The sequence below is a fragment of the Caenorhabditis remanei genome, chromosome III (genome assembly GCF_010183535.1).
Source record: "Caenorhabditis remanei strain PX506 chromosome III, whole genome shotgun sequence".
NCBI classification, from domain to species: Eukaryota; Metazoa; Nematoda; class Chromadorea; order Rhabditida; family Rhabditidae; genus Caenorhabditis; species Caenorhabditis remanei.
In genome coordinates this window covers 8,620,045-8,637,174 of record NC_071330.1, presented here as the reverse complement: position 1 = coordinate 8,637,174, position 17,130 = coordinate 8,620,045, and the positions used below count along the sequence as shown (strand labels likewise).

At 37.6% G+C, this 17,130-nt stretch overlaps 6 protein-coding genes across 6 annotated transcripts; 5 read left to right on the top strand and 1 right to left on the bottom strand.

Moving 5' to 3' along the window:
• Nucleotides 1–82: 82 nt before the first annotated feature.
• On the top strand, nt 83–2,928 carry GCK72_010075 (uncharacterized protein; the record flags this gene model as incomplete). The annotated part of the gene is made up of 16 exons (XM_053727675.1): nt 83–127; nt 178–318; nt 406–532; nt 580–671; nt 718–823; nt 876–964; nt 1,012–1,218; nt 1,267–1,454; nt 1,542–1,714; nt 1,762–1,868; nt 1,911–2,009; nt 2,056–2,149; nt 2,202–2,349; nt 2,400–2,591; nt 2,640–2,722; nt 2,774–2,928. 16 exons carry the CDS (start codon nt 83–85, stop codon nt 2,926–2,928), a joined length of 2,046 nt encoding a protein of 681 aa, XP_053587252.1.
• Nucleotides 2,929–3,128: 200 nt separating this feature from the next.
• Nucleotides 3,129–5,280, top strand: GCK72_010074 (uncharacterized protein; the record flags this gene model as incomplete). Its single annotated transcript, XM_053727674.1, has 10 exons — nt 3,129–3,164; nt 3,214–3,314; nt 3,363–3,471; nt 3,518–3,799; nt 3,848–4,039; nt 4,083–4,140; nt 4,196–4,284; nt 4,331–4,442; nt 4,844–5,018; nt 5,070–5,280. 10 exons carry the CDS (start codon nt 3,129–3,131, stop codon nt 5,278–5,280), a joined length of 1,365 nt encoding a protein of 454 aa, XP_053587251.1.
• Nucleotides 5,281–6,265: 985 nt separating this feature from the next.
• On the top strand, nt 6,266–8,228 carry GCK72_010073 (uncharacterized protein; the record flags this gene model as incomplete). Its single annotated transcript, XM_053727673.1, has 9 exons — nt 6,266–6,415; nt 6,459–6,581; nt 6,627–6,726; nt 6,772–6,968; nt 7,017–7,168; nt 7,211–7,346; nt 7,563–7,685; nt 7,814–7,903; nt 8,121–8,228. The coding sequence occupies 9 exons, from the start codon at nt 6,266–6,268 to the stop codon at nt 8,226–8,228; spliced, it is 1,179 nt and encodes a 392-aa protein (XP_053587250.1).
• A 161-nt stretch (nt 8,229–8,389) lies between these two features.
• GCK72_010072 (uncharacterized protein) lies at nt 8,390–8,947 on the bottom strand (the record flags this gene model as incomplete). Its single annotated transcript, XM_053727672.1, has 4 exons — nt 8,390–8,506; nt 8,627–8,714; nt 8,764–8,823; nt 8,871–8,947. The coding sequence occupies 4 exons, from the start codon at nt 8,945–8,947 to the stop codon at nt 8,390–8,392; spliced, it is 342 nt and encodes a 113-aa protein (XP_053587249.1).
• A 384-nt stretch (nt 8,948–9,331) lies between these two features.
• On the top strand, nt 9,332–15,475 carry GCK72_010071 (uncharacterized protein; the record flags this gene model as incomplete). Its single annotated transcript, XM_003106092.2, has 16 exons — nt 9,332–9,502; nt 9,663–9,728; nt 9,772–10,086; nt 10,133–10,306; nt 10,350–10,642; nt 10,689–11,433; nt 11,693–11,950; nt 12,396–12,833; nt 12,884–13,091; nt 13,139–13,644; nt 13,744–14,259; nt 14,308–14,429; nt 14,474–14,575; nt 14,625–15,160; nt 15,216–15,307; nt 15,356–15,475. The coding sequence occupies 16 exons, from the start codon at nt 9,332–9,334 to the stop codon at nt 15,473–15,475; spliced, it is 4,662 nt and encodes a 1,553-aa protein (XP_003106140.2).
• Nucleotides 15,476–15,867: 392 nt separating this feature from the next.
• Nucleotides 15,868–16,305, top strand: GCK72_010070 (uncharacterized protein; the record flags this gene model as incomplete). Its single annotated transcript, XM_003105889.2, has 3 exons — nt 15,868–15,973; nt 16,017–16,141; nt 16,189–16,305. The coding sequence occupies 3 exons, from the start codon at nt 15,868–15,870 to the stop codon at nt 16,303–16,305; spliced, it is 348 nt and encodes a 115-aa protein (XP_003105937.1).
• Between the last annotated feature and the right edge of the window lie 825 nt (nt 16,306–17,130).

Genomic DNA, 17,130 nt, shown 5'->3' with positions numbered 1-17,130 from the left:
TATTATGGTGTTTTTCACAATTTCAGCTTATTTCATCTTCAATGATTTTCAGATCTCTTTATTTCTGCTTTAATGCCATAGAATGTCCAGCGTATCAAATGCCAGTCAAACTGGTTCCAAGAAAAAAGTAAGAAATGCGCTTACCAGTGTTTTATTCTGTATTCAAATATATTACAGCTTTCATTCATAGTTCGAGATGAGCAAGAACCATCGCATCGTTCGGCAGTAAGTGCTATGCAGTATGATGCACAACATGGTCGTCTTTTCACGGGTGGTAGTGACACTATTATCAGGACTTGGTCTGTACCACAACACAAAGTTTGTTTTCGCATATTTTTTGCTGACTTTCCCAAGAACGGGTTTGATGTTCAATACTTCTTTCTATCTCGATCCTTTTATTTGCAGGACGCATTCTCCGCTCGAGGCGGAGTTCGATCCCCTGGAAAAAACTCCCCAGTCCAGTATCAAGGATCATTGGAACAGCATACGGATTGGGTCAATGATATGATTCTTTGCGGAAATGGAAAAATATGTAATAATTTTTTTAATAATGGCACCTTCAGAACAATATTTTTTTAGTAATATCCGCTTCGAACGATACAACGGTAAAGGCTTGGAGTATTGAACGAGATAATAAACACGGATATCTTGACTGTTTTAGATCACATAAGGTTGGAAAATCTATCTGTCAGAAATGTCTAATTGATTTTAATTCAGGACTACGTGAGCTGTCTGGCTTATGCTCCAAATGTTGAAAAAGTGGTCAGCGCTAGCTTCGATAGAAATATTTTTGTGTATGACATTAATGCAAATTTCAAAACTGGTATGTTCAGTCTATCGCAATTTTACACACCAAAATAATTTCATCGATTCAGTAAATAACTTGCTTGGATGTAAGGATAGCATCTATTCACTCGCTACAACTCCCAACCTTTCTTTGATTCTAGGGAGTGGAACTGAGAAGGTATTGCGCTTAGTTTATAAGAAATGACTTGAACACATGTTTTACAGTTAATTCGAATATTTGATCCACGAACTAATGAAAAACCAATGAAAATGCGTGGCCACACCGATAATGTCCGCGCTCTTGTAGTAAATGATGATGGAACAAGAGCACTGTCTGCTGGATCTGATGCAACTATCAGATTATGGGATATTGGTTCGCAGCGATGCATTTCTACTTGTATTGCTCATCAAGAAGGAGTTTGGACTCTTCAAGTAAAACTAAAGAGACTAAAATGACTATTAAATAGCGTTCAATTTTAGGTCGACTCTTCGTTCTCGACTGTGTACAGTGCTGGTAAAGACAGATGGGTTTTGAAAACTCCTGTCAATGAACTCCCAAAAAGCCAACTACTGTTCCAAGAAGAAGCACCAGTGAAGAAGTTATTGCTAAGTGAGAAAGAGAATCCATCTTCTATTTGGGTCGGAACATGGAAGTCTCATATCAAGAGGTGATTGTTTAACTTGTGTTGAGATAATAAATTGCCCACTTCAATGTAAAATTCATTATCTTGTTTTTAATTATTCTTCTTTTCTAGATGGTCATTGCGTTCATCAGCTCAACTTTCCATTGGAGGAGACGATGAAGGCCCAACTTCATCATCTCATTATTCTACCTCTACACCTGCTCCATCATCACCTCCAGTTAGTGTTTCGCTCAGAGTAAGGGACCAAAAACCTCAACAGACTACACCTGAATTAGTGATTCCTGGTACTCCTTGAGCACCACATCATGTTGTTTATAACTAGTGCTTTCAGGTGCCGCCTCAATAAATAAGCACAAAACTCTGAATGACAAACGACATGTTTTAACAAGAGACACTGATGAAAATGTAGCATTGTACGATGTCCTGGCGGCTAAAAAGGTATAACCCGCACTACCTTAGAAATCAGTGAAGCATTTACAGGTAAAAGACTACGGAAAACGATCATTCGATGAAGTATTCGATGAAAATTCAAAAACTATTTTTATTCCAAGTTGGTTTGTTGTTGACTCTAAGAGTGGGGTGAGTCATTTTAAAGTGTTCTGAGTGCAAGTATCTCATTATTCAGATGCTTCAAATAACCTTGGACGAACTTGACGTTTTTTCTTCATGGCTTTCAACTAAAGATGCTGGTTTCGATGACAACGACAGAGAAACGAAAGGTAAAGGATTGAAGCTGAAAAAATGTTCTAATATGTTTGCAAGTTGGTGTAGTGAATTATGGAGGAATGATGCTTCGCTCATTGTTCGAACGTTGGCCGCCATGCAAAGCAGCATGTATGGAAGCCGGTGAAATGGATGAAGTCCAGAAAGCTACATCACATTTCTTTTCACTTCCAGAGCATACACCGTTCATTGTTTGGTAAGATTGGAACACTTGATAATGTTTAGAACATTTCAAATTATTTTCAGCGAAGGGAATGGTCGTCCACTTTTCCGCCTACTTGTCGGCGATGCTGGAAAAGAGTTTGAAGCGAATGAACTTTCACAAGTTGTTCCCCCTTGGGTAATTGACGCCATAGAGCGAAGTCAGCTCCCCAAATTCAACAAAATGCCTTTCTATCTGCTTCCCCATCCTTCTACAAATCCTAAGCAGCCGAAAAAGTAATTGTGTAGTTATCTAAATCGAATGAATCAACGAACGAATTATAGAGACCGTCTGTCGGCCACAGAGATGTTGCAAGTTAAAAAAGTAATGGAGCACGTTTATGACAAAGTTCTTAGCAACAGTGATGGTTTAGTTTGCAACTTTTTTTTCAAGTTTTGTTATTTTGATCTGTTTTCAGCGAGCTCAATTCCGATTAGTCAAATTCATACGAAAATTGAAATGTACTGCAATGAACAAAAGTTGGAACCTGAAATGGATTTGCGGACAGTGAAACACTTCTTCTGGAAACAAAGTGGAGAACTGTTGCTTTATTATAAACCAATCAAAAACTGATATCTCCCATGTTTTACTTTGAATGTATCAAGTTAAAATATATTATTTATGACTCACTCTCACTCATACGGGTTGTATAGAAAACTCTTCAATGAAAACTCACGATCTTGAACTATTCTTACGTGAAATTATGTGGTTATTGCCAATGTTACTTACAACAAACATTATATTTCTTTTATAATTTATTTTAATCCGAACAGATGACCAACATGAAGGAATACGAGGAAATAATTGAAGTAAGCTAATTTTTTGAAGAAATATCTCAAATAATAAAATTACATTAAGAACTGGAGAAATGAATACATTTCGAATCGCAATTCGAAGAAAGGATGGGAGATTCTAGAGAATCTTGCAAAGTTACAGATGGAGTCGGATCAAGGAATGGAGTAGGAAATATTGTATTTAAACTGAAATAAGCTGTTTTCTATTCTCAGAACTGATGATGACACTGAGACTGCCGATTTTGATGATTTTAGTACGAGCAAGTTGATTAGCCTGATAATCGGTGACATTCCTGCGAAAGATCTTCTTGTGGACCATCAGGTATCGTTATTTTCTAACTTCTCCAGCTCATTCTTAAAATTTATAGGTTGTTCTACTCGAATTTATTCCAACATCTCATCCAAATGTGCTCCGCCATGTTGTTCGAACTATTCGTGAGAAGGAAGGATCAATCGCTTTTCTGAAGTCTTCTTCACTCGCTGTTGGGATAGCGATTGCCCGACGAGTAACAGATAATGTGGCTGGAGAAGAAATTAGACGTGTTTTAGCTCATCTTGTTGAAAATTCTTATATCTGTGACGATCTCAAATCGCAGCTGAATGATTTGAACGGACGGAACTGCTCTGCCAGCAGAAGCCGTATCTACTCGGTAAATTCAATGCAAGGTAGAATAATATATCTGAAAGTATTGTTACAGATTGCGACCGAACGTGCTCGCATTTCATCTGATTCGTCCTGTATTCATTGGCTATACGAAGAAATTCTGAAAAGTGTTCTAGACGCTAGTGATGTTCTTGCTCAACTCGATGCTCTCGACATTTTTGTGGACATTGCACTGAATGGAAAGCAAAACGCAGAGACACTTTTCAAATTGAATATTGTCAAACAGGTTCGGAACATTCAATTTGAACTTATAGAACAGTTTATTTAAGATTTATGATTTGATGGAACATTCGAAAGAATCTCCTGACAGCGGTGAAATTTATTTGTGTAAGTTCAGAGTTTTGATCCATTCAGCTCAATAAATTATCGCAATTTTGAATAGATGGGACTCGATTTCTTTGCTACATGGCAAGATCATATCCACAAGTTCTCAAGTCATTCCCAGATTTTGTTCGTCGTCTATTGCTTGAGGTATGACTATTTGTACATTCGTTTTCTTTCAATCTTCGGTATTTAGATCAGAATGTTCGATCAATTGAGTGTAACTGGACGCCTTGGAGCATTCGATCATTTTGCAAGTTTGTGTTTCTCCATGGAAGCCAAACAAACTCTTGAAGAGATGTTCAAAGGTGACTAAATTTGGATTTAAAAAGTTTCAGCAGTCATTCAGATTCAGATTTTCATCCAAAAATGGTTTTTAGATTTCAGTCACAATTTCTAGAAACTTTCGGAAGTTCATTTTCGAAATGAAAAATCTAAAAATTCTTTTCGAACCCAGATATCTAGTAAACAGATGTTTATAACAGTATCTGAGTATAGGAATTCCCTATTACATAAATTTGTTCGTCTAAGACTGTATTTAAAATTAAACGCATCAGATTCAAAAGAGCTTGACAATACTCTTGGATCTGCCGGCGCTGCATGCACAATGGGAACGATGGAAATGAAATGTCGCACTCTTCAAGCAGTTACTCTGGTTTTCGAGAATGGTTGGTGAAGTCTAAAAATACAAATGCATAGCCAGTTTCAGCAAATGACAAGTTGGCGGGATCTTGGTATGAGAGACTCGGAGGAAAAGCTCTCACACACATTTCCGTGGCAACCATCAGAAAGCCGTTCCCAGAGTTGAAAAGTTGTGTATATGACTTCTGGCAACAACTCTTCGAATACCCAACAGTTGTACAGCAGTTCATAATGTTCCAGGGGTAATCTAATTTTGAATGTAATCTGTTAAATATTAAACTCAATGACTGCAGATTTGCTGACTGGGCATTGGATGAGAAATCGGAGAATGGACCAGAACACGAGCTTCGCAAGCGTCAAATTATTCATCGCATCATCAAACTGTCAGAGAATAATGCAACCGCTGAAGTTATCAACGCTGATCCCGTGTTTCTTGATCGTCTTAAAAAATATCTCCAACCGGCTGCCGCGCCTGCTCCGCGTGTCGAGGAAATGGCACTCTGAAAATATCATATGTCTGAAATTTCTTTTCCAACCTTATGTTCTCTCTACATGCCAACGAAGACACTTTATTGCCTGTCATAAATCAAATTCTCGGTACTATCGTTTCTCATTCATTTGTTTCTGTTTCAGATAATACAAATGAAGTGAACGATTAATGTTTGTTTTTTTAATCAGTCGGCATTCTTTTGTTGAACTCCATACACCAAATATATTTTCAGAATTGCTTCGCGAGCCCCTTTAAAGGGGACACCGGTATTCCAAAAATCGAGATTTTTATATAGATCGACTTAGAATTTTGCGGAAAAGAGAAAAGTCTCTTGGAGCCAGGTCCGAAAATCAGTCTACAACAAGTTATGAGGTCTCAAAGTGTCAAAAAAGAATCCCTCGCATGGAATTTTTTCATTATATTTCAACGTAAAATTATCTCGCCGTGCAGGCGAAAAAGTGAATATTGAGAGAATAACGCCGTGAACTCTTTTATTGTTATCTCTGATTATTTAGGTCAAATCCAGTCAAAGACTTCATGATCATGGAGATACTTCCTCATTTGAACAGTAGAATATACAGATAAAAGATAGTTCTCTCAATATTCACTTTTTCGCCTGAACGGCGAGAGAATTTTACGTTATTTCAACGCGTTGAAATAATATGAAAAAATTCTATGCGAGGGAATTTTTTTTTGACACTTTGCGGCCTCATAACTCGTTTTAGACTGATTTTCAGACTAGGCTCCAAGAGACTTTTCTCTTTTCCGCAAAATTCTAAGTCGATCTATATACAAAAAACGCAATTTTTAGAATACTGGTGTCCCCCTTTAAAGGTCTCGCCACGCAAGCTGAAATCTTAACTTTGTTGCATTTTCTCATTTTCATTTTTTTATAGCAACGATAAATCTGTTTTCACGTGCTAATCATAAATTAAAACAACTTTCTTTGAAAACAGCTTCAAAAATCAAAATGTCGGTCCTAAAGTTCTTGGTTTCAGAATGCAAGGTAATTACATGAACGTGCCACCGGGTCAACGCCCATTAATGAAAAGAAAACCTGCACAAGTTCAAAGTGTTGTCAGTTGTAGTGCTTCCTATGAGAATCAGCGTGTTTGTATTCCGGCAGAAGTGGTTGAACTACAGAAAACGGTACGTTGAAACTCATTCCAAGCCTTGAAAGAATAATTTTAAGATTTATTTTCAAGTCCAAGCTGTTCTCCTAAGATTTCTTCCATTTTATGAAGTGGCGTATACCGAAGTGAAAAAACAAGAGTTTCTGAACAAATTCAGAGCTATTACTAAAAATAGTCTTGAGGTGAGGTGGGATGATTCAGTAAGTTATGATAAAGATTCTTTGCAGGAAAAGATCACCGAAATTCAACGTTCAAATAAAGCTTGGTCATTACCGACCATAATCGAAAATATTCACTTCTTAGACTATAAGTGCACGTTGGAAACCGGTAAACCATTTTAGAGGTGACGATATTCCGGTATTGTAATTTCAGATGAAAAATTCGTCTTCACACCAGTAACACAACAGCATGTTCCCCTCACCACTCAAATTTCTTATTCTGCTCGAAATCAGGATGAAACACCAGGCATCGTGAGCTTATCCCAAAACCTATCAAACCTTATCGCCAGTTCTACCACTGCGGCTGATGCGAATACAGTAATCCACGGAACACAGAATCGAACTCCTGTGGTAAATATTGTTGTTACCAGTGTTTAATAGTTAATCTCATATAATCAGAATCTTATCTCATACGCCGCGAGAATGTTCAAAAAACCAATGTGGACTTGGTTGGGTGATGAGGCAAGAGAAGAGAAACGAAGTCGTGTCGTGGAGTTCTTCAAATCTGCTCAAGACGCAAACTCGGATATATCCAATGTATCAATTAGAAAGTAAGTTACTCACAATTTTGATCGTTCTAATTCATCCCGCAGAGAAGCTAAAAGACTTGCGAGAGCGTTGTGGGAGTCATCAATTCGGAATTTTCCCCAAGTCCTCTATCTACTCCGTCTACTTCGTGCTCGAAGGCCAAACGGATTCGAGCTGCTAAATTTCGAATCCGAGATTGAAGTGAGTAAATTTCTTAGGAGAATATAAAGTTTTTACTTCAGAGTTTGATTCCTGAAAAATGGCGTGTAGTTGATCCTAATATCTCGTTTGACCAATTGATCACTGAAAGCTCAAAATTAATTCTTTTGAACATGCTAATGTGCTCGAACCAGAGCGATCATCAAATCGTAAGGAATTTAATAGTGATGCTTCTAGAATTCTATTGTATTGATTCAGGTGGAAGTCAGTATTCTGATTGATTACATTGGATTTTACGAAATTTCGGACAAGGAAGTCTCCATAATATATAACTATTTGTATTCTACTGCCGAAGGGAAAACGAGCAAGAAAATTCATAAGGTTAGTGAGATGTATTTCAAATCTGTAATGAGGTATTCGCTCGATAGTTAAAACCATAATAATAATTATCGACAACGACGTAGATTCTTATCATTATTTGTCAGAATACCTCCAGCTTCGTATTTCAGTATTTGTGCCAGTTCCATAAAGGATGGGAAAATAGATATAACGAGGCGACAGGTATGAAAGAAATCGAGAGAATCTGCGATGAAAACAAGGTTAGTTTTTTCACTACGCTAGTGTTCAGGTATAAATATATTAGTGCTCAAGTAAAAACCTTAATCAATTGATTATAAGTAGCATAATTTGAATGCCAAAAATTGACTATTGCTTTAAAAACTCTGTCGAAAAACTTTCATCCTTCAATCTACAGAAAACAAAATGCACTTTACCACCAACGAGTAATTCTTATGAAAATCATAATCTTTTACACAGATGTTCTCGTTGGAGGATGGAGCGTACAAGGCTAAGGGTCACTCTTACAAAATCGTGCTTCCGATGTACTTTATGCCTTGCCTTCTTCAGTTGAGACAACAGTTATAAAAAAAGAAACGTTCTCCTGTACACTCGAGTAGCATATACTTACAATTATATTCACTATGTGCACTTTCAAGCATATCATTGTTTACCATTTTATCATTGTCGCTAAACGTGTCTTCTTAACAATGAATAATTTAACAGTTTTATTTCAATTTTATGTTCATTCAGATACTATGGCTTTGGGTCGATTTGATGATCCATTCGGCAAAGTCTGCGGTGGCTTTTTCGATTGGCAATGTCACGAAGCAGGGATTTACAGCTGGGTGCAGGGAACGAACTCGCTATAAAAGGAATTTAAATTATACAAAAAACCTCCTTCCAGTGTTGCGCATCAGCAAACTCAAGTTTTCACTTTTTTAAGAGCTAAATCTTTTTAAATTTTCTAGAATTTAGAAGTATACCTGTGATAATTCCTCGGCTTTGCTGTCCACTGTTTTCATAACCACCACATGCTCTTGGTCCTCCTCAATTTTCCCTTGCCATTGATATCTGAAAATATACTTTTGAAAGAAAGAGGCTTCTCAGGATACCCCCTCACACAGAAGTGACTCCTGGAATTACATTTGCGCACGCAACAAGTGATTCAGCGACGGTAATTCTGAAAAAAAAACAGTTTTCATAGTATCTCAAAAAAATTGTTGAAACCTGGCCATATTCATAGCAACATCTCTGCTTGGTGCTGTTACGTAAACTAAAATAAGTTTCACTGCTGGAGTTGTCATTTTCAAGATGTTTGATTTCTTTTTTTATAAAGAGAAATTCCTTGTGTATCCGAGGGTTTGCGGTCTATAACATAAATTTAAGCAGGGTTTGATAGGTATATGTTTTCTTCCCGATTTTGATTCCCGATTTGTACGGTCTCTCCTGTGTCGCGTCAAGATATCTGTCGTCATTTGTGGCGTTTACTCCGCAGTTGCGCGTCAACGTTCTTTTGCGTCTCAGTTAGCGCGCCAAATTACTGTTCGAATTCTGGCGCCCGCTCCCTTTTTATTCCTCGATCAGAAACATCGAACTTGAAGTTTTCGAGCTTGTGGTTACACGAATCTCACATTTTTCCCGAGTAATTATTGCAAAATGTTACAGCACATCGGAAAATTTCAGGTTTCATGCCTCCTAAAAAGTCAACGGGTCCTCCGCCCCAGTCGGATGAATCCGGCTCAGACTTTGAAGAAGAGCCCGCCAGAAAACCCCAGAAAAAGCCATCAAAGTCATCAAAGCCATCGAAATTCTCTAAACAAGAAAAAGAAAAGGAATTAGATCCAGAAGAAGCGTTAAAGGTGAGCGAAATGCCACTAATGGGCCTATTCTGGAGGTAGCAAAAAAAACAAACAACTGTTTAAAAGGCAAAATAGTTTTTTGCCTTTTTTGCTACCTACAGAATAGGCTCATAAGTTGTTACAACATCATCAGAATATAAAATATTAATTTTTAATCCAGAGAGCCGCCGACACGATTTTCGACGGGAGCGAAGGAGAAGATGACGATTCTGATCTTTTTGCATTGGTATTTCTCTGTGAATTATTTTCTCAACCGCATTGTTTTGCAGGAGATTCCACCCAGACCAGATTTTCTTGTTAGACCAAATAAAAAAGATCGTCTGATGATTCTAAATGTGGAAGTTAACAATTTCAAAAGCTACTACGGCAAAGCCTCCATCGGGCCATTTCATAAAAGTTTCACATCCATCATTGGACCCAACGGTTCAGGAAAATCGAATCTTATCGACTCACTTTTATTTGTTTTCGGTTTTCGAGCCTCCAAAATTCGTTCTGCAAAAGTGGCCAACTTAATTCATAAAAGTGCTGGAAGAGAGCCCGATTCGTGTACTGTCACTATTCATTTCCAGAGAATTGTGGACGTGGTAATTTTAAAATGTTTGTGAGGTCAAATAGGTTATCTGCTTACAGCCTGGGCACTACGAAGTTGTCAAGGATTCGTTGTTTGATATCTCTCGTACCGCCTATAGAAATAGTTCCAGTTCATATGCTATCAACGGTAGACCTGCTTCGAAGAACGAAGTGGAAGCACGTCTCCGTCTCGTTGACATCGATATTGAGCACAATAGGTTTTTGATTCTTCAGGTAATTTGTAAACAAAAACACTTCTGATCGAAATATTGTTTAGGGAGAGGTGGAACAAATTGCTATGATGAAGCCAGTGAAAACTACTAAATCGGAGACAGGAATGGTCGAATATTTAGAAGACATTATCGGATCGAATCGTCTGGAGCGCTTTGTCAAAAAATTTCAGCGAAGAGTGAATAGGCTCAATTGTGACTTGTCGCAACAAAGAATCGCTCGTGATCACGCAAGGAACAGCAAAATTGCTATGGAAGGTCAAGTCAGAACTGCGATTGAGTTTCTGAATAAAGAAAATGAAGCTAAGACGATTGAAATGAAGCTCAATCAGAGAAGAAAGTAAGTATAAACGAAATATTTTTCTTATTGAGATTTTACATTTCAGGAAAAAATATAAGGATCGAGCTGCACCAAAACAAGCTGAGCTCGATAAACAGAAAGAAGAGATGAAGGAGATAGCTGCGAAGCTGGATGAAAACAAAAGTGAGAGCAAAAGTGCAGAAGACGAAGAAAAGAAGTTGAGTAAAGACCGTTTAAAAATTGAAAAGGAAATCGATCAATTGACTAAAGAAATCGATGATTTGTCAGCTGAAGAAACGCGCAGAAGGGAGACGATCAAACGATACGAGACAGATATTTCGAAAACGGAAGCAGAAAAGGATAAAGAACAGAAAAAAAGAGCAACTTTTGTTTCTGTTCCTGAAAAAGCAGAAAAGAAACTTGCAAAATGGAAAGAAGAGGTGGAACAATTGATCGAGACTGAGGATACAGCAAATGCAGCAGCAGATAATAATCTCGAAGAGTTCGAAAAACGTGCTGAAAAGCTAAAAGAAGAACAGAAGAAGGCTCAAGAGGCGTGGTCCAAAAGTAATACTGCATTTATCAGTGCTCGAAGTGAGGCTACTGTCGCACGTAATGAATATGAGGACATGAACAAGATGGCAAATTCTGGATCAAAAAAACTTGATCAACTGAAAGAGCGTTTGAAAACGACAGAAGAGAAGTTCATTAAAGAAAAAGAAGAGATTGAGAAACTAAGGCCGGAGGTAGACTCATGGAACGAGAAACTAAGAAATCTCAAAACAAGCTTGCCAACTGTCCGGGAAGAGGCCAAAACAACGAACTTAGCCGTGAGTTCACTATATTGTGTTAACTTTATTGGTATTGTCGAAATAAAAAAGTGATACCCGGTGTTTGCGGACTTAAAGCTAATTTTAATAATTTTGCATTAAGTCCGCAAACACCGGGTATCACTTTTTTTTATTTCGACAATAGCTCGCTCGCAAATATTTTACTTTTTCAATTTCTTCCATGTAAAATATTAGATTTTTCCTATACAGGATTTTTGAACAACATGTATGCTTGGGAAAATCACATGTTTTTTTGCAGCTAAACCAATGTCAAGAACGTCTAGATGTACTTCGTCAGCAGAATTCATCGGGCTCCGGAGGTAGCCATCTCGTGAAAATGCTGATGAAAGAAAAACAAGAGGGTCGAATTCCGAGCTTCATTGGTCGTCTTGGTGATCTTGGTTTGATTGACAAGAAATATGAGGGTGCTATTTGTACAAATTATGGCGCTATTCTCAACAATCTAATTACTGGGACTTCCGATGACTCTAAGAAAATTATGAACTTTTTGTACAAGGTAGGTTTTTTCGAAAGTATTTTTTACTGTAAAACCTGTATTAAAAGTTCCCCTCTAATAGAAAGACGTTTGCAGAAGAACATTCAAAAATTAGTTGTCCATCTAATAGAATTGTAATAGAAGAGCTGTAGAACTCATTTAGAACCACTCATAATTTTCGTAGTTTTGTTTTAATTTTCGCATTTTTAGACTAAAACATCAAATGTTTCGTTTTATGAACCAAATACACATGCTTTGTTCAAATATGTGAATTAAAACATTGAAAATGTTTGCTTTTTCTCACCAATTCTGTAATAATAATTTTTTTGAAAATTACGGCTTTTTCTTGAAATTCTTTATTTGAAAAATTAAAGGGCGTCTGATTAGGGAACTTGAAGAATAGAAGGGCATATCCTTCTAATACAGGTTTTACGGTATACTATGGAAACTATTCATATTGTTCCAGAACAAACTTCCACGGACTACGATTCAATCACTCGATCGCGTACCACAAGTCAGAGCAGAAGACATGGCACCTGTTCCAAAAGATCGTTATCCCGGGCCTCGTTTATTCGACCTCATCGAGTGTGAGCCTGAAGTCAGGCACATTTATTATAGGACAGTTCGCAATGCCGTCGTTGCTGAATCAACAACTGAAGCCTTAAAAATGAACAAAATGAGTTCTTGTAAAAATGTGAACATCGTTACACTTCAAGGTGCGATGGTACAAAGTTCTGGTTCCATTACCGGTGGAGGACAGACTTTAAAAGGATTTATTTTGACTGATAAAAACAAAAAGCCTAAAGAAGTCACAGCGGAAGATAGGAGAGCTGAAAAAGAATTGACAGTAGAGGTGGCGCAACTGCAGACAAAATCCGATGAGTTGCGAGAACAAGAGCATAAGGTAAAGTGTATATTCCAGTACTTTGAAGGTTTATAGTAATATGTTTTCAGCTTGATGCACAATTGATTGAGGCTCGTCGTAAGGTCCACGAACTCGAACAACGGTTGTCCATTGTGACGGCAACAGTAGACTCCGAAGGCGAAAACATAAAATCTCTCAGAAAGGCAGTAGAGAATCAAGAGAAGGAAGCATCCAAGGTGAAAGTAGACGCAAAGGAATTGGAGGCTAAGAAAAAACTCGCAGAGGAGTTCGAAAAAAGTATGAAACACTATTTTAATAACTTTCTTTTGTATTTGAACTTTCAGAACAAGATGAGCTGAGCGAAGAAGCTGAAATTACTAGAAAGCGTCAAGCCGAAGTTCAAAGTAAGCTCGATGGAATTTTCAAAGAACTAGTTCAATGTCATCGTGATGAGGCAAAAGACGCTTCGACCAAGCGTGCTAAGCTCGAGAAGGACATGGCGAAGGAAACCGCGAATGTGACGAATTCTGGAAGAAACATCGCTAAATGTGATGAAAACATTGTTAGGATGGAAAAGGAGATTGAAAAGAAGAAGCAGATGTGTATCGACTTGGAGGAAAAAGCTATCGACGGAGAAGGATTAGAGGGGAAGAAATCGGCTCTTGAAGAGGTTGAAAAGAAGAAAACAGATGTGGAAACTCAGTATAAGGATATAATGAAAAAGCAATCAGAACTGTCAGATGCTGAGACCAAATTAGAAGAAGAGTTGAGAAAATGTAATGAAGTAATCATGGAATTGAAAGAGAAAATGAATGCTGACACTATGAAAGTGAAGGAAATTCAAAAAAAGGTTGGTCATGTTGGTTTAGTTTCCATTCTGTCAAATGATATTTAGACTTTATACAGCCTGATTTTTTAAAACTTAAAAAAAAAATATTGAAATATTCAGTTGGATGGTCTTCAAGTAAACCGTATTCCACGATTTCAATTTCTCACGCAATCGAGTCGCCCTGAAGATCTGGCCATGCAATTCGATGATGAGTTGCCGGTCGATGAGAATCAATCTCCTGAAGAGAACGAAAAGCAAAAGAAGCATATGGCATGTGTTCTCAGTGATCGTGCATATGCTATGGAATTTGAACTACGACAAAAAGTGTTAAAAAACACCGAATCGTATGAAGATGTCGATGGTGATAAGATGGTACAAATTCAGTACTTGACGGATGCGGAAGTGGATGAGATTTCTGACCGTGATGCGGAAGAACTCCAATTCAAACTGAAAACATGTGAGCAACAACTCGAGACGATGAAATCTAAAGTAGATCTCTCGTGCATCGATGCTTACGTTGTGAAAGTTAACCAATTCAATGAACAAGTAATCAAGTTTGCAATGGTTCATGAAGATCATAGAAAGCATAATGAAAAACTTCAAGCTATCAAGAAAGATAGACTAGAAGAATTCCATGTACGTCAATTTTAATTACTTCAGTGTTTTACAATCAGAATATTTCAGTCTGCTTTCGAGTTCATCGGAAAACATTTAGTAGCTGTTTACAAGATGTTAACTGATGGAGGTGATGCTAAATTGGAGTATATCGATAAAGACGATCCGTTCAAAGAAGGAATCAGTTTCATGTCAGTTTTATTCCAAATCTTTGACAATGAAAATCATGTTACAGGGTTCGCCCTGCGAAAAAGGCTTGGAAGCAAATCCAGTTTTTGTCAGGAGGCGAAAAGACTCTATCTTCTCTTGCACTCATTTTTGCTCTTCATATGTTTAGGTATGTCTTAATTGTTTCATATTTCTGTCATAAGCTCACGACGACACAGACCAACTCCTTTCTACGTAATGGACGAAATTGATGCTGCTCTGGATTACCGAAACGTGTCAATCATCGCTCAATACGTTCGACAGAAGACCGAGAACGCTCAGTTCATCATCATTTCTCTGCGAAACAACATGTTTGAATTGGCCAACCGTCTAGTTGGAATTTATAAAGTTGATGGATGTACTCAAAATGTTGCTATCGACCCGCAAAAAGTGTGTGAAATGGCTAAGGGAATTTCGGATAGTTTAGGGCAAATTACGTGCACTCTTCCTGAAGAAATCACCCAGCAATTCAGTGAAACAATGAGTCGCCAAAGTAAAGAAATAACCGCACAAGAGAAACAGTATCCAAACTTCCCATCTTCCTCGGAAATTTCGAAGGCCGAAAAGATTGTCAGTGTTGAAGGACGTGTGAGGAAGCAATTAAATCATACAGCCAGTGACACAACTTCTGGGTCGAGGCCACAGTCAAAAGCTGCAACACAAGCCAATGCAACTGAAAGACAGACTTTTAATAGACCTGAGTCTCGAGCGAACCGTGAGTTTTCGACATAAAGTTGCACTGCGTTTATTTCTTAATTACCAATTTTCAGAAATAAAAATTCCAAATCCTCGACTTGTTGAACGAGCAGCTTCGCAAACATCACGCACGCCGAGAAAAGAAAGAAACACTGAAGCCGATGAAGTAAGTTTAAAATTTTGTCAGTTACCTTATTCGAAAATGTTCTTCTAGACGACTCCACCCGCCAAACGTTCCAACTCGACTACAAGCAAATCTCCAGCGAAACCTGTAGCGGGTAGATCTACAAAGAAAAAGAAGTCAATGTCGGACGACGATGAAGATTCGGATTGATTCTACCGAATTCTGCCAGCAAAATACTCTTTAACTTTGAAATCTCATTTCCTTTTTACGGGTCCCCCATCAACTTTAAAACCCCGAATTAACCTGCCCAACACACAATCTCTTAATGTCATGGTATTGCTATTTTTATGTGAAATTATGTGGAATTTTTTTAAAGGAATAGGAGACTCCGGATACTCAACTTTAATCTCTGTCTCAAGCTGGTTTTTATAGGTCAAAAATATTTCGGATCCATGTGTTGCTTTACAGTGACCTCTACTGAAAAATAAAGAACGAATGCCAATTCGTGTTTTCTCTTCTCTGAATTTTGGGTGAACATGTAGTGATCCTTTTTTATATCTTCTTTTTTGATTTGGAACTATCTTCTAAATCTTAATTCAGTCATGTCTTCTTCAACCTCTTCACACACGGTTCTTCTTATTCAAGCGTCTCCTCGGCTCGACTCTCGTACTTGGGCCGATTATGAAAGTCTCACCGATGCTCTGGACGGTAACAAGTCGCATACAGTTAGCTATTATAAACTTCTTTTTAGCAATTTGCAAGATGTTTGAAGAGTTTTTGTCGAAGAAATCAGCTGGACCAGTCACCTACGATGTTTCTCAAGTTTACGAGTTCCTCGATAAGCTCTCAGACATTTCGATCATGATCTTCAATCGAGTAAATTGATTTTCCATGTTAACTTTTCATGAACGATTTTTTTTCAGGAAACCGGGCAATACATCGGTCGTACTCGTGCGTGGATCAAACAGCAAGTGTACGAAATGATGCGCGGACGGTGCCAGCATCCGGAAGGTGGCGAAAAGGTTATTGTCGGCTACTGAATCATAAGAACTACTTCATTTTCCATTCTTCGATGATAATTTATTTTTGGCGGGCCTACATTTTTCCAGTATCTTTAAAATTTTAAAACGGACATCTTCTTCATTCTGAATTTTCTCATTTTGCAAGAATAAAAATCTCGTTTCTCTTTTTATCTTAATTGAATCTCCAAAAAACAGCAGATATGGCGAACATGAACAGTTTTAATCTCGTCAATGAACCTCTTCAGTTAGATAGCTTAGAAAACTTAACTACGAAGGCTCTGAATATATAATGAATACAATGAATCAATGAAGCAAGTTAAATTTAAGTTCCAAGCATAGTGGCTCTATATACAAAAAGTAGCCATTATTGACAATTGCTGGCATTTAATTTTTGGGGTACAACAATTTTAGGGTACAACTGATTTTAGGGTACAAATTTTCGTCATTTTAGGGTACAAAACTGAAAGGGTACAAAAATTTTAGGGCACAACTATTTTGGGGTACAAACTTCTGATAATTTTAGGGTACAACTGAATACAATTTTAGGGTACAACTAATATAATTTCAATTTTTGTTGTTAGTTAGTTAGCGAAATTTTGGAATTTTTTGAAAAATTTGATCCCAGTTTTACCAGAGATGTTACCAGAGATGAAATGAGAAGTTTTACCAATTGAGATAATGTTTGAATCAATTACAGGGTGCGGCAGAATTACCCGCACAAAAGTTTGACGACGTAAAGCAAGGCGATTGGTGCAATTCTGGTTCGCGTATTATTTAAATTTTTGTTAATTACATTATTTTTTATCAGTCTGCCAAAATTCAGATCGATCGGTTTTGTTTTAG